General features: G+C 39.5%; 2 protein-coding genes across 3 annotated transcripts in view; one reads left to right on the top strand and one right to left on the bottom strand.

Moving 5' to 3' along the window:
• Positions 1-16007, bottom strand: part of Lrt (Leucine-rich tendon-specific protein) — a 114300-nt gene that overhangs the window by 26099 nt on the left and 72194 nt on the right. The gene's annotated exons all lie outside the window — the stretch shown is intronic.
• Positions 2018-13072, top strand: LOC135705052 (lysozyme c-1-like). 2 transcript variants are annotated; one of them, XM_065226612.1, is made up of 3 exons: positions 2018-2312; positions 12462-12787; positions 12855-13072. In XM_065226612.1, the coding sequence occupies exons 2-3, from the start codon at positions 12487-12489 to the stop codon at positions 12992-12994; spliced, it is 441 nt and encodes a 146-aa protein (XP_065082684.1). In that variant the 5' UTR covers positions 2018-2312; positions 12462-12486; the 3' UTR covers positions 12995-13072. The 2 variants fall into 2 exon arrangements, with proteins under 2 accessions (XP_065082684.1, XP_065082683.1); XM_065226611.1 differs by having other exon boundaries at positions 2018-2295.

Below are 16007 nucleotides of genomic sequence, written 5' to 3' on the forward strand. Positions count from 1 at the left end.
TCTATTCCACAGCCGCAGTCAGTTTATGAGCAACAAGAGGGACGCGCATTTTTGCCTGTGGACTTGGAGACATACTTCAAGTCCCCGCGTACATCGTACGGGTTAGGCAAAAATGTGCGTCTATCTTGAAAAACTGTCGCATTAATGGCCCTTCGCTCACTTTCAACCTCTATTCAATTTTCATACTGCCGTACTCTAACGGAACTATCCACCTACCATCTTCTAAAGATCATTCTCTAGCTAATAAATCATCACACTAAAGCTTCATGTTAGCATTTCCAACCAACTCTGAAAATCGTTAACTTCGCGTATGAAGTAACATAAAAACACTTTGAATGTTTTAAAAGTGTTCGGGGAGCGTCTGTCGACCACCAGGAAGCCTGGAAGCGGTGGCAATCGTTATCCGGACGTAGCAGCGACGACGAAGAAGGTGGCGGTGAAATATAAGCGGAATCCTAACCTCTTCATCCAGGACGTCTCTGGCAAGCTCAAAGTCTCCCATACTACTGTGCAGTGGGCCACGAAACGAGCCGTGTTGTCGAATCTGCTCACAAAGTTCGACTGTGTCGTCATGGACGACACGAAGGCGGATTTCAAGCAGCTTGCGGGACAGGAGTTTTATACCGCATCAGGAAAAGGGAAGGTAGCTGAATTTTTCAAAACCATCAAACTATCGAAGTTCCCGCAAAAATATCTCGTCTGGCAGGCCATATGCACGTGTGGCCCAAAAAGCGACATTTTCATTACTACGGGAACCATTAATCAAGAGATCTACGTCCAGGAGTACCTGGAAAAGCGGCTGCTTTCATTCCTAAAGCAACACAATAGACCTGTGCTGTTTTGGCCGGACTTGGCGAGCTGCCACTATGGGAAAAAGGCAATCGAGTGGTACGATGCGAACAACGTGGTTGTGGCACCCAAAGACCACAACCCTCCCAACAGCCCAGAACTCCGCCCTATCGAACGGTATTCGTATCGGAATCTAAAAAAAAAACTAATAAATCCATGGAAAACGAGCAGCATTTTAAATCTAACTGGCGGCGAATAAGGTCGCTGAGACCACTGTGCAAAATTTAATGGAAGGGGTTAAGCGGAAGGCACGGCAGTTTGGATTTGGCAAACCAAACGAATAAACGAACATTTTTCCTTTAAATATATGAATTGAACTACCAAAAGAAAAATGATAAGATTTTTGTGATATGAATTTTGACTGAAATAAACGATTTTTTTGTCGACCAATTTTTGCGCGTTCGCAGCCATAAAATCCAAAACGCACATCAATGATTAGTTAATACCTGTATTGTAATTATGTTGAAAGCCCAGGTGTTCCCCGTTTAGGCACCCTCTGCCATCAAAGAGATGAACCAGCCACTGACTGAAAATCTCTATAATAAAGCAAAACAAATAAAAATCATGGAATTCATCCTCGGATTTAAAAAGGATTTATTTAAAATTCACTAGAATAGGAAGGTTGGTAAATGTCATTTTCAACAAAACGAGCCTCGGAGAGGTGCATTAAAATTGTATGTATCAATCACTTCCCGGTACATATTTGTATAATGCAAAAACTGGTCCGCTATCACAATCACCATCGCGAGTCTGCGCGATCCACTCCAGTCCAGTTCAAACAATGTACGAATCGAACCAAAGCATCGAAATGCTCTCCTGCTGAACAAACCGCTTCGGTTGTTCTGGAAAGTGTGTAAATACATGCAAAACAACAGAAACGTAAAAGCTTGACTACCCCATCGACAGTCATCGGCAGCTGACTGCCCGATTAATTCTCCATACCAGTAAATATCATCACTCTCCTGAAATCGCGACGTAGCTCGCGGCTCAATTACTCGCGCCACCGCGCACCGTCGCCGGACACGTTTTTGCTTTTGCCAAACAACTTAATATGAATACACAGGTAAGTAGGTATGGGTGTGGGTAGAATTGGGTGAGAGTACCGCTGAGAGTATGATCGCTGCCGACTTAGTTGATTACATCGGCGGTCGCAAAGTCATTATCATCTTCACTTTCGTTCGGTCAACCGGCCACTTGTGGCGTGTCCCATTCCGTGTGAGTTTGCGGTAATTAGAGAGTTGGGTTACGTTCTTCGAAAGGGGAGAAGATAGTTTATTTAGACTGATAGGGAAAAGGGTTCTTTCTCCCAGTGAAGTGTTTCCCAATAAATATCTATGGCAATCGAAGATTGCCACTTAGACGCGGTGTAATTGCCAGTGAGTGCAGAGCGCGGTTTGTGCAGTGCAAATATAGTCCGCCGGGAGGCAGCTTTCTCAACTTGCTTAGGTGGGTTCAATTTGAATGTAAGTTCGACCACACCTGACATGACTGAGACGTGGTTAATAAGTGGAAATTCCAACGCTAATTTGAATTTGTATCGTTCTGTAGAAGTGAAATGAATATTCAAGTGCGGTGCTAAGGCACTCTCGAACTAGGTCTTGCAGGGATGTTTGCAGTTCACAAAAGCGCTAATATATCAACGAGGCTAGTATATCAAAGTGCAAATACACAAATAACGTGTCACCGAAAAAATAGCGCCTTGTTGTTACCATGAGCGTATTTGTCTCGTTGTTTTTGCTTTTTGTTTTTCATGCCACCAAATTTAGTATTCCCCGTCATGTGCGTTCAAGGTAAACCCCGAAAAGGGAGAAAGAGCTGTCGCGATCGCGAGAGGATTAGAAGCAAAACAAAACGCGAGGTAGTTCGATGATCGCTTGTTGTGTTATGTGTTGTTACGAATTAATATTCTTATTCTTCGTTGACGTTTGGTAAAATATTGTAAAAGATGAGGAAGATTCTTCATGATGGCTTCACAGTTTCTTAACATCTTGAAAAGCCAATGCGATCTAAGATTCTCGACGAAATAAACACAGGATTGAAGCTACATGGTAATAAGTGGCCGTTAGTTATATGATGCAATCTATTCAGTGACCTTAGTAGAGTAAGATGGGGTAAGATGCACCACCACTGAATGATGACTTTTATTAAAAATTTTGAATAAATTTTCAGTATATTTTCTTGGATTTATTATGCAGCATTGATAGTTCAGATGTTCCTAGACAAATCCTCGAACAAGAGGGAAAAAGTGTATTTTAAACGTCAAAATGTGATTGGCCCTGGGTATGCATCTTACTCCACTTTACACTTTAGATACATCATGTAGATCTTTGTAAGACTGATTCTAGGTTTCAACGCATTCTTGGGCCGAAAATAGGAAAAGTAATCCCTTATTCAGTGTTTTCTGTAGATTATAAAATGAGGAATGATTATTCAAATTACCAAAAAATGTACAAATGCAAAAAATATGCAGGCTTAAACGACAAGTCTGACATGTTATAAGCCTATCTTGATGACATATTCCTAGTCGATAATTATTATAACATGTTATAACTCTGCAGTCTGAACGTACTATTAGAAAGATCTCCATTGCGGTAGAAGTACTCAAAGAATCCAAAGTTGAGATCAGGCACAATGTTCGTGCTGGGAAGTAGATACTTTTCCGACGTTTGTGGTGTAAATGTGTGTGTTCATGTACATACAAACTGCAAAAAAGAGGCACGCAGCCGTATAAGTGCAAGAAACTGTGTACACATACGTTCGTTTTTGCACTTATGCTTAGATGTCTATTAGCCTAAGATGAAGAAGAAGACGAAGAATAGCAGGTTTTGTTTGCTTACGTCCTCTGGGGAATTTTTGGAGATTTTTTTTTGTCAATCTCATTACCGCAGTAATTGAGTGATGTTCAAGCAATACGTTGCGTAGTTAGATTTCCACTAAGGCAAACGTCAGAAGCAGAGATGCCAGATTTTTTTTTCAGAAGGCTGTGAAAAATTAAGCTGAACATTGCATTAGGTCCAAACTAATATTGACAGATTATCTTCGTCGACTTTCTCTTGGTATCCCTACGACCATGTTAAGACATTCTCATGTATTTTTAGCACTCAGATCGATAAAAGAAGCTTTTATCTAGCATCTAATACGACTTATTAACGTAAGAGAAAGTCGACGAAGAGAATCGATCAATGTTACTTAGGACCTAATGCAATGTTCAGTTTGAAATGTCTGTTAATTTCAGAAATGTCTGTAATTGAGTTGCATAAAATAAGCAGAAGTTTTGCGTGTGATGGGGGGTCATAAAGTAGATGCGAAGTTTTAAATGGCTGTAAAAGTCATGTTAGAGCAAAACAGACCTTTTTTTTTTCTTTATTAAAGAGATTTTTAGCCATAGGCTAGTTCATCTCTTAACGCAAAACAGACCTGCTTTTAACGAATTGGACCTCATTGAAGTTGGGAATGCATCTATTTACGCCATATACGTTAACAGCAATTAATGAAAAGATAAATACAGATTATACGGCAAATGAGTTTGACACAAAGTTCAGATTAGGTCACTTATATTCTTCAAAACGTAGTTAACTCAAAGGCTGAGTACAACTTCCCGAGCTTTTACAGAAATATGTTTTTTTAATATGAGCAACATCTCGATGTACAGGGGTTGTGAGAAATATAGGGTACTAGCAAAATTTTGTCGAACTTTGAACTGTTGTAACTTCGTTAAATATTGTTCGATTTTCAATCTTCAAGAAACATTCGACTAGAAAACTAATCAAATTTTATGGTGGGGCAATGGAAGTGACCATGGTTACCGGATACCGGAGATATTCCGGGTTTCCTGAGGGCATGTCTAAATTGCTAAATTTGTGATGATTTTTTCTCAAGGTGTCCGTTACTAATCTGTGTTTTTTGTTCATACACCAAAAATAGAACCATTTGCAAAGCAAATGACGCACCAAGAGCTAAAATCGGCTCAGAATCAACCAAGATATGGCCATTTCCCTGGAATCGGTCCTGAGGGAAGGTTCTGAGTGCGGTCAGTTCTTTCATTCACTCAAAACATGCCGTGCGACACCTATTTCTTCAAAGTTTTTTTTACCAATAGGCTTTCTATAGACTTTGAATGGATCATCGACTACATTGGCCACTTCCGGAACCACCGGAGTGCCCTCGGGGGAACCAGTAGTAGGGGACAAATTCATTTTTACAAAAATCATGCCGTGTGACACCTCTTTCTTCGTGGTTTTTCATCAGTAGGATTTCTTAAGACTTTAATTGGATTATTGACCACATTGGCCACTTTCGGAGCCACCGAAGTACCTCCGGGGAACCTGAAGTAGGGTACAATTTCATTTTTACACCAAAACATGCCATGCGACACCTCTTTCTTCATGGTTTTCATCAGTAGGCTTTCTATAGACTTTGAATGGATCATTGACCACATTGGCCACTTCCGGAAACACCGGAGTACCCCCGAGGGAACCTGTAGTAGGGGACAATTACATTATTGCACCAAAACATGCCGTACGACACCTATTTCTTCATGGTTTTGCATCAGTAAGCTTTCTATAGGCTTTAAATGTAATAACACAATTTGCTGACCCCAACCTTTTTGCCTTTCTCGTACACCAAGGTGTATACCGCTATGATATCAGTTGAAAACACAATTTCGTTCCAAAACCCGGAGAGATGAATGGAATATCCCAATAGACTCATCTCAGCGGGATCCTTTGAAAGAGTTCGTTATGGGGTTCCCTCTCGGGTTCCCTTTGATTTTTCTTGATTTTTCCACATTTATACGACTCTTATTTACTGCTTTGTTCAGCACTAAAACTGCATCCGGGGGTGGGTGTTCTCGAATAAAAATATGGAATAGGATGGAAACACACTGTCCGTTTCATATAACAGATTTTTTAAATTTGCTTGAAAATTTCGATTTTTTAAGATAAATTCGAGTCGTAATGAATGATAACAAGCACCTGCCGATATTATCCGATTTTAAACACTATTCATCGATAATCTTCGATGTGGTAGAATTATCGAGCATTATGCTGATGTTTTTTTTTAGTGTGTTTTGTGATGTGAACTGTCACTTTCTTGAGCACCTGCTTCTGTGCTTGTTGCATGCTCAAACTTTGGAAGCAACGATATTTGCCCGGAGATTTGGCAAAAGAATTTATGGCCAAACGTGAAACCCAGACCAAACGATAGGTGCCATCGATGCTGATCTTCACCGGATGCCTGAGATTGGGGAAGTCTGTTGAGGTAGTGATGGAAATCAGTGATGACCTTGGATATATCCGAGAATTCCCATTATAAGAATTGCGGAAACGCATATGTGTGTTGATCACTCGTCTTTCAGCGCTTGGAATTTTTTTCCCCTCATGTATGCCTCAGTGTACGCCATTAGCCATTTCATTTTCCCAAGCGTTGACAGTCGAATAGTCCAGACATAGGGCTCGTGTGGCTAAAATTCATAAGTTGTTCTTATGGAGTTCTTATGTTCTTTTTCCTCAGTGTAGTGTACTAAAACTGTACTAAAAAGTAACCAGCATAATGTAAACAGGGCGTCAGCATCTACCAGCATGATATTTCAGAAGCAACTGAAATTAACTAATTAGTTGAGCTGGTTGAGCTAGTGAATCAGCATATATGGAAACACTCCATATATCCTATGATTCAGGGGCCTGACTGGTGGCCATGTTTTTGATGCTATCATCTGCTCTTGTCTTTCTGCTTATAACATGATTTTCCGTCCCTTTCTACCATGCATACGTCAGGCGGGCCGTATTTAAATAAGGCCCGTGTAGAGTCGGTGAGAGTGAAGCCAAGTCTACCTATTGAACTGTCAACCCGGCTACCTACAGTGATGCCACATTTTTCGAATTTAGATCTGTATTTTCATCGCAAAAAATCTTTTTAATATGTATCTTGCTGACAAAAATCTGTATAATTTCCGTTTTATGGTCTCAGTGCGGATTTACGTAAATCTCCATTGAGCAAATTCATTGTTCAAAATAGTTCAGTTTGTTCTAAGTTTAGAATCATAAAAAAATACTAAAGTTTCATTGGCATAGCTAATGGGGGTGACAAGGGGGCGAGGCCTCTTCAGAAATATCTTGCCCCCCCCCAATATTTGGTGTTATTTTTGACTCACCGGTATTTTGTCAAGTTCGATGTTCCTATTTAACAGCGATTAATAAAATTGGACCATAAACAACGATTTTTTTAAAGTCCTTTATGTTGACCAGTTTTCCTTCATTCTGGACTAGAAGAAACCAGAGAAACTATATTATATCGATATTTGCTCGATGGTAAAATAAAACGTCTTCAAGCTCTACAAATTGGCCATGACTCCAGGGATTTTTCTTTAACTTCGTAAAACTTCAAGGACTTCTAAAAAGTTCAGGCAACATTGTAGACATTGAGGAAATTTAGTAATAATTATGGGAACATCATAGATCTTCAGAAAAATTCGTTGAAAGAAGGAACTTGGAAAAGTTCTGAAAACTGCGTAGAAGTGGACAATTCGTAGAAGTTAAATGAACATTATATTATTTCAGGGAAGCTCATTATTGATCAGGAATCTCTTATAATTTCAGGGAACTTTTTTGAAGCCTAGTGGACTTGGAATCGTTGTAGAAGTTACGTACAAATTCAAGAAATTGAGTTCGTGAAACTTCGCTAAAAATCATCGCGAAACGCATACGTGCGGCAAACTTTATAGAAGTTTTGTGAATTTCGTATCATTTTAATGAAGTTTGCTTTCTAAAGAATTTGTTTATTTTAAAAATCTTGAAATCCTACAATCTTGATGTGTTTTGTATCCCTTATACAGTCTGAAAATACAAAACATCAAGTACCAGTTATGAGAGACAAATCTGTTTTCGGCTGGAAATTTCCGTAATGAATTAACCAAGGGAAATGTCGGCTTCGGCAATACCTTAACGTATTCTCGTCAGCGGGGTAAACAAAGTCCTAGAGCACTCAAATTTGGCCAAAAGATGCTCTAAAACACAATGTATCCACATGCCAAAATTAAGCTCTCAAGGACCTTGTTTACCCCCCTGACGAGGTTAAGGTATTGCTGAAGCAAACATTTCCCCTATCAAAAATCCCTAGAATTTGATTTTTTTTTGTCTGAGATTACGAAAACCTTTATCTGGACATTGGACATAACACAGAACTTTTACTGGAAGTTTAGTCGAATGGCATGCAATAATCTGTATTTCTATAAGTATGCTTTTCAAATATAAAAATATCAAGTTGACTCTTCGACTCACAAACTTTAATCAACCCCTTTGTTGGTTTTCTAAAATGGCTTGTTTATCGATTTGACGAAAAATATATTGAATTAACCTTCATATCTGTAACCATGTGATATGATTAATTAAACAAATAGAAAGGGAAACTAAAATCCCTTATAACGAGAAATCAGAACATCTGAACATCAGAAGTCCATTCGAAAGATTCCAAGGCAATTCGCAGCTAAAATAATAATATTCATTTAGTGAAAAATCTATTTGGATTTAATGATCAGATTGAATTCAAGTTGCTTAGAAGGGAAAAAATGATTATTTATCGTAAATAATAAATATAAAAAAAATAAATGTAATCTATTTATGCATTTATTTGAAAAATCTGTATATTTTTCAAAAATCTGTAATCTGCATATACAGATATCTGTATCAAAATATTGAAAATAATCTGTATCATTACAGATAAATCTGTATATGTGGCATCACTGACTACCTATCGTGCAAAGTAAACAAACATTACGATGCTATGAAAGGTCCACGAAAGGTATTGCAATAAAATATAAAATATAATCGAAGAAATGATCATAATCCTGCACTGAACATTAAATTGTCATGGGATACGTTTGGTAATGACCAGTAATGAGAATTTGTACTATTTTTTGATAAGATAATTTAACAAAATCACTGATATAATGATTTACTACAGCCGCTCTTTTTTTTTCTCGCTAGAAGTCATTTGAAGTTGATGTAGAAGTCCTCTGTTGCCGAGTGAAAAGAAAGGGAATCTTTTGAAAACCGTGATGCGAGTTCAACTGTTTTTCTCTTGGCGTGACTCATTATACACCGACTCTAGGCCCGTGATGTTGCCTACCGTCAAACGTATAGGTTTGAGGTGGGATTGATATGGGGTTGCCAGCCTTCTGCTATGATTCAATCAGTGGAGCTGTTTTTTTTGGTTGTGCATAAGTTTTCATTATTAGATTGACTCTAATCGCATTAAAACAATCAGCTCAATTAGTTAATATAAAACCAAGAAATACCAATGGGTGGACAGCAACTCCAACACGCTCTTCGGAAGTGGGTGATTTGTGTATTCTTAACCCTTTGTCTGTATCTTCAATATGACCCCAGGCAATTTTTGCAATCTTGATTATTCATCAAAATGATATTTTTCTTTGACATTTCTGCATGCTAAAGTATTTTTGATATACCTGTTAGTTGAGACATATTGCGAATTTTATTTAATACCCGTTTGAAAGGATTTTCGCAATGAACTTAGTTTTATCTTAGAGGTACAGACAAAGGGTTAATAATTCTGCACAAAAAAAAACTTCTGAATTTTACTGGTGATGTAAACATCCATGCATGTAAACTTCCTTTTCACGTAAACTAGCAGCTTGCAAGAAATGTTGCAAACAATGGTGGACAGTTGCATAGAATATAAGAAATATTGCATGACATGTCTCATAAATTTACACGATCTATAATGTAAACTTGTATGATATATGACGCTCCATTTATGTGTATCATAGTAACGTAAATTTACACTACTTTTTTTAGCTGTGTTGTAAATGATCCCTATCTCATAAGATTCATAAGATTGCGTTATGCTTTTTGGCCAAAAGAAATCGAAATGACTTTCATAAATCTATGTATCTTATGAAAAATAATGTAGACAAAAATAATGAAAAGGGGCACAGATAAGAATCGAACTATGGAAGGTGGCATTATGATACCAATGGTTTGATCAGTCGTCTATCAGCGGAAGGTAAAAGATGCTAAAGCCGTATAAGACCTACATCGTGTAAGACGATAATCTTTCATAAGTTGCTTAAAGAAAATTCCTACGAGCAGCAAGCGTGGTTTCCGAAATCGAAAACAATCGGCTACGGTGTTTGTCAAATGTCTGAAACACTCGGCTTTGGTGTTTGCCGAAGCATAATACACCGCTGTGTAAAAACTTATACAGGGGCACCGCCACCGGTGCCTTGTTCGGTACGTTTGGTGTTTGCTATACTGCCGCTCATGGCAGGTCCGGTCAATAGCTCAAATCAGCAAGCCGAGAAAAACGCTTTTTAAGTTAGCTTCGTAGCACTGCTTCTTATGTAATGGGACAACCCGTTTTTCTGTTTTTCCAAACTTTTTCAGAACAAAGTTGTTGAGTTCACGCAGTATAACTAACCTATGGGTGATTAGCTAACACTTCCATTGAAATACTTTGTTTTGACAAAAACGCAAATGGGACCGACTTGTGAGGAGCGGCAGTAAAAGAGTAGTTTTATTTTCGAATATGTGTCATCTTATTGAAGATTAAATAAATGGTTTTCGATTTTTGTAACAAAAATAAAAGTTAATTAAGTTTGATTGGAAGCAATAAAAACTCCGTGTGATTGTGCCGTGATAAGTAGTTGGTCAATTGGTCGTCTACCAAACCAAACTCATGTGAACAAAACCGAACTAATGTTCGCGGTACAACCACATGGAATTTTCATTGCTTCAACTCAACCTAATTAACTTACAATTTTTAAACCATTCCGACGTTGAAAACCTCCGAGAGCTTCTTGACCGGGATCATCACCTTCAGCAGTTCCTCTTCCAGATTGAGCAGTAAGGTGTAGTGTTTATGAATCGTTTCCGTCGGATTGATCAGCAACGTTCGGACGACATTGGAGTAGTAGGACTTGTAACGCGCACTCAGAACACAGATGATCGATCCAAAGTGCAGATAGTTCTTGTCGCTGAATGCACTGAACTTCAATCTGTAATTGCCACCCAACTGGATAATCGACGGGTACACATGTCCAACTAGTTGGTATCCACACCGGAGACGTATCTTTTGTCCGTCAGAGTTTGCTCGACACCCTCCGACAGTTTGGCATGTTTTACTTTCTTAAAAGCATCGATAATCTCCATGATGTGATCCTTGAGGTACTTGTTGAATACGTCTACTGTCTGATGGTGATTACCTCGGAGTCCTCCTTGGAGCACATGATGTACGCGATCGGGACGCTGATGTCCACCGTGACACGAAGCTTTTGTCTTTAAAGAAGGCTTGCCACGATTCACAGAATTTGCCTGGGAAGTTTTCCTTGGAGAAGACGCTCAACGTTTTGCCATCCTTGGATCCCATGATCGCCTCCAGCAGCTTTTCAAAATTGGCCTTGTATTTGTCGTTATTATCCCGAACCAAGAGCTTCACCGACGGAATGCCCTCCTCACCGTCCTTCTCGATCTGCTTCAGGAAATCGACCTTCTTCTTGCTGGTCAGGAAAGAGATTGACTTTTCGACTTCCAGTTGGCGTAGAAGCATTTTATTCGTTGGTAGAAGGAATCCTTATCGATCACGATGTTCGACTTTTTTCGGGGCAGTTGCAATTGCAAACCTAAACATTCAAGCTGACAGAAATACCGGAATTCCAATGCCAAATATACCATACTATTCGTATTTAAAAAAAAAATCGTAGCTTGCTCTATGCCCGGCACTGCCGCAACAATTGGCACACCAGCCGTACACTTGCGGCACACTGAGATAAATGGTGATCCAAGATTGGTCTACAGAGTGACCTACCCCTTGATACTTTCACATGTGTTATGTATTTTTACATACCTTTGTTACTGTAGAACATAAAAAGTACAGCCTACTGAAGGAAAAAGGTACCAGTAAACGTCAGAAAACTTCGTTTGTTCATCAAAAAGTCTTATATTTGTTGCTTTCAAAATAAGATCGTGAAAGCCCCACCGAACGAAAAGTTTGTTTTTATTTATTGTTTTGAAGTTTCATAAGTTCGGGGTCCACAAGGTGTTTCAGAATGATAAAAATATGTTGTTATTGTTTTCTGTATTCAGTATTGGCAAGACTCTTGAGGATTTCAAATAGAACTGGCTGTGGTCCCTCTTTCCCCGCCGGACGTTCTTACCTCGTCTTCCCCTATGCGTCGTATCTGTTCCGAAAAAAAAACCCATTCCAGGGTATTTACAGTCTACACGTCGTCCCCGATCTGAAAATACCTATATTGAAGGGTATTTTACAGTTTTTCTGAAACCAATGGTTGCCGTCTTGGAATCCAAAATGGCGTCAGACATCGATTATTGGCATCTACACGTCGTCCCAGTTCCGAAAATATCCATATTGTATTGTAAAAAAACCTTGTTTTTGGGCCGTCCATTTTGTTTAATCCAAAATAGCACTTATTTACCTTTGAAAGTGAAACCTCTAGTATGAACATACCTGTAAGAGAAATAAACAAATTCAAGGATTAGTTCAAATAGTTTCCCATAATGGAAGTCCCTGGTTAAAATCCCATCCCATCCTAGGAAGTGAAATCTATCTGAAGACAATTTGTTTCATCTATTTCACAGAAAACACAGCACCAAATCGGACGACATGAACAACGCCATCCAAAAACTACTGATCATTGCAAGCCTTCTGGTGGTGGTGCTCGCAGCGCTGAACGAAGCCAAGGTCTTCACCAAATGTGACCTGGCCAAGGAACTGGGCAAGAATGGCATTTCGCGAACATTCTTCGGCAACTGGATTTGCTTGGCCAACGCGGAAAGTGGCATGGATACCGCCAAGGTGACGCAGCTTCCCAATCTTTCCGCCAGCTACGGGATCTTCCAAATCAACAGCAAGGAATGGTGCCGAGCCGGTCGAAAGGGTGGAAAGTGTAATATGAAGTGTGAAGGTAGGGTGCACGAATTGAGCCATAGTAAAATTATTCAAATATTGATCATGACTTTATTGCTTTGTAGATTTCCTGGACGACATCATTACCAACGACATCGAATGCGTCAAGAAGATTCAGATGCAGTACGGATTCAACGGCTGGTCCGTTTGGGTGAAAAAGTGCAAAGGCAAAGATCTGCCCAACATTTCCAACTGTAATATTTAGAAACATAGATCGTAACGCTACACCACTTGCTTCAAAAACAGAATGTGATATACTAACGGTTTCAAAATTGCATTTAAATTTCAAGTACAACTGGAATCAGGAGAATAAACACAAGACTTAAATTTCCCAACATCAGCTGTTCAATCAGACCGAGAAAGAAACGGTTCCTCGCCTAGGCCAAATGCCGCTCGGACAAGTCTCTCCTTTTGCGGTAGCCGCAAAAGTGCAACAACATAAAAGTACAAACCCATATGCTTGGTTGCATCGAGCTTTACGACTTTGCCCAACAACTACCGACCGTCGACGCGCCGTGAACCTTTTACTTTTGTTTACTCCCTTTTAAAGACCACCGACCGGAGCCAAAGTTGGAGATGAACGAGTTACGTTTGTCCAAAGACGATCGTATCGATCGGGTCAGGTTTCTTCCAATTGAAGAAATGCTCAGCTACCGAGAGCACTGCTCTGTCTCCTTCGCTTTGCTGGATCGAAACAATTAGGCAGTTCGTACACGTGAGCTGTGGGAGCCCCCTTGTCCCTTCTCACAGCAGTGGTCAGTGGATACCTACGTAGAATTTAAATTGTCTGCGGTAGACCACAAACGCCTTCCCCAGCTCGCGCACAGTTTAACCGTTTTCGGGGGTGTCGAACCCGTAGCCAGCCAGCGCCAGAAGGGGTTCACCGTTTATGACCATTTTCGGGAAATGAAATCAACAAGTGACGAAACTGTAACGTGAAACCTTTGCCAGTGAGAAGATTCATTTTCAACTCTTGTTGTTGACACTTTCAGTGGGCGAAATAGGTTTGTTACGAAACCGATCCACGTCGCGCAAGTTTCACGGTTCTGTGGTTTTACTCTGATGTCGATGTTTGGCTTACGTCAATTGAGAACATTTTTCCTCTTGTGTATAGAAAATGCAACGAGTAATGTGCGTGTGTTTGTAAGCAAACTGTGCTATCTTGAATGTTGATGGTTCTTTTCAGAAATGAAACAAGCTGATAAACACACATGCGAGTCTTCCGGCGATTTGCCGCCTTGTTTCCCATAGTGAATCATTAAACAGCGTGTTATCTTCATTCATGCTTAGAGCTGTAAAATTGTTCCCATTCTACTGAACTATAGACACTCACACGCGCACAGACGTTGAAGTATTGCAAACATCCGGCGCATACCTAATTATTGAGTAACGATCTCTCCCGCGCACACAAAGCGTGATCCAGATTGGTACCTACCGGCCGTTTGTCATGTTTTGAGCTGATTTAATTGCTCCCATCCGAATGCGAGTGGCACTTAATTACCAGCGAGTTGATGTCGAACAAATTAGCATGTGAATCGATTGCCATTGTTATGAATGGATCGGGAGTAGGTTATGTTTCTGACTGGAAATTGTGGAGAGGGGCACTAGGAATTTTATGCGATTTTTCTATGAATGAATGTGGGCTCTGGAGATGGAATCGAAGAAAAAGTACCGACTTCTACTTCGACTCCGACAATTATGAACAATTAATTTGAAACTAAATTAATCTTAATTTGGTCCACGTTCCATTTTTGTTTTGGCTCATGACCAATTCGATTGAATTTGGGCGCGCAGTAGGCTCTGCCCGAGAACTGTTGGTTTTAAATTTCCTGTCACAAATTTTGTGTTTTCCGCGTGCTTTTTGGCTTGTTTTAATGTAAAAAGTAATTCGTTTTCATTAATGTGAATAAATGAAGATTCTGATTGTGAATACTTCCGGAGTACAAATAGAATTGTTGCTGTAGCGTCGTGCTGCGCTTCGGTGGGTTTTTATTTTCGCGTGTTCGGTGCTACGCCTCCGCTACGTTTTTGGTGTTGGCGTTCTGCCCCTCCAATTCAATAACCCGGATATAAAGAGATGGGATTGTCATTATTCAATTGATAACGGTTACAATATTCAAAAAGAGATACGAAAAACATCGAAAAGTGATAGAGAAAGAGAGAGAAGAGTATTCCACTACAGATGCCTATTATTCAACAGGACTCAACGAGAATCAAGATGACAAAGATTCAGCAGCAAAGACACAATACATAAGCGGTGAGATCTAACTGATTACAACTAGATATAAAAATATGAAATGCATCCTACTAAATACGTGCAGGAATTGCGTTGATGCTGGAAGTGTACACGCAGTACAAATATACATTTTATATCGGTACTACGTGTATGCGGGGCTTGTTGTAAGTGAAAGTAACCTCGGAATGGACGTGATTGACCAGTAGACTGATGCAAAATTTGACTTTTTGGCTCCACAGTGCTTAAATGGTTTCAAATCAGGTCCTGATTAGCCTCCCAAAGTTACAACTCATTTGGTTAGAAACAGACTTCGCACAAGCCATTTGAAGTTTACATGTAAATTACTATGGGAAATCAACTTTTTGTTCGTTTCCTTCTAGTCCTTTTTCCATATTGAGCTGCGAAACAATTTGATAGCCATTCTACAACTTTGCTGAATACCGTTTCTATGTAAAACGAGACAGGAAAAAGTTATTAATTATTTAAGAGATTGTTAAACTTATGACATGATCAAGCAGCTGCTCTGTAGGCAACACTGTATTTTGCAGTGTGACATAGTAGCCATGATTTGTGTGTTCTATCCAGAAACACCAATGTTGCCTGCTGAGCAGTTGATTGAGCATGATCATAAGACATCAGCGCATTGAACCATTGATAACTTTCGATCCTTGTATTTAATCAAAAAGTGGTCTTCAGCAAAGTTGTAGCTGGCTTCCTACATGTACAGTTGAAAGCTTTTAAAGCAGACCGATAAGGTGAATTATTAGATAGATATGAACAAAAATCTTGGTTTTACCATAGTAATTCCCATACAAACTTTAAATGGTTTTTGCCATCTCAGTTTCTCACCAAATGGGTTCAAATTTTGTGAGGTTAGTCAGGATCCAATTTGCAATCGTTTAAGTATTGTGGAGCGAAAATATCAAATTTTGCATCATTGCATATTGACCAGGCATTCTGAAATATGTTACTGAATCTCAAC

The sequence above is a fragment of the Ochlerotatus camptorhynchus genome, unplaced genomic scaffold, assembly GCF_037179485.1.
Source record: "Ochlerotatus camptorhynchus isolate MF236.1 unplaced genomic scaffold, CSIRO-AGI_Acam_v1.1 ptg000257l, whole genome shotgun sequence".
Lineage (NCBI taxonomy): Eukaryota > Metazoa > Arthropoda > Insecta > Diptera > Culicidae > Ochlerotatus > Ochlerotatus camptorhynchus.

Excerpts from the sequence above, each read along its gene's own strand:
- LOC135705052 (XM_065226612.1), top strand. The coding sequence starts at position 12,487 with ATGAACAACGCCATCCAAAAACTACTGATCATTGCAAGCCTTCTGGTG. Across the intron at positions 12,788-12,854 it reads GTGTAATATGAAGTGTGAAG|ATTTCCTGGACGACATCATT; the intron begins GTAGGGTGCACG and ends ATTGCTTTGTAG.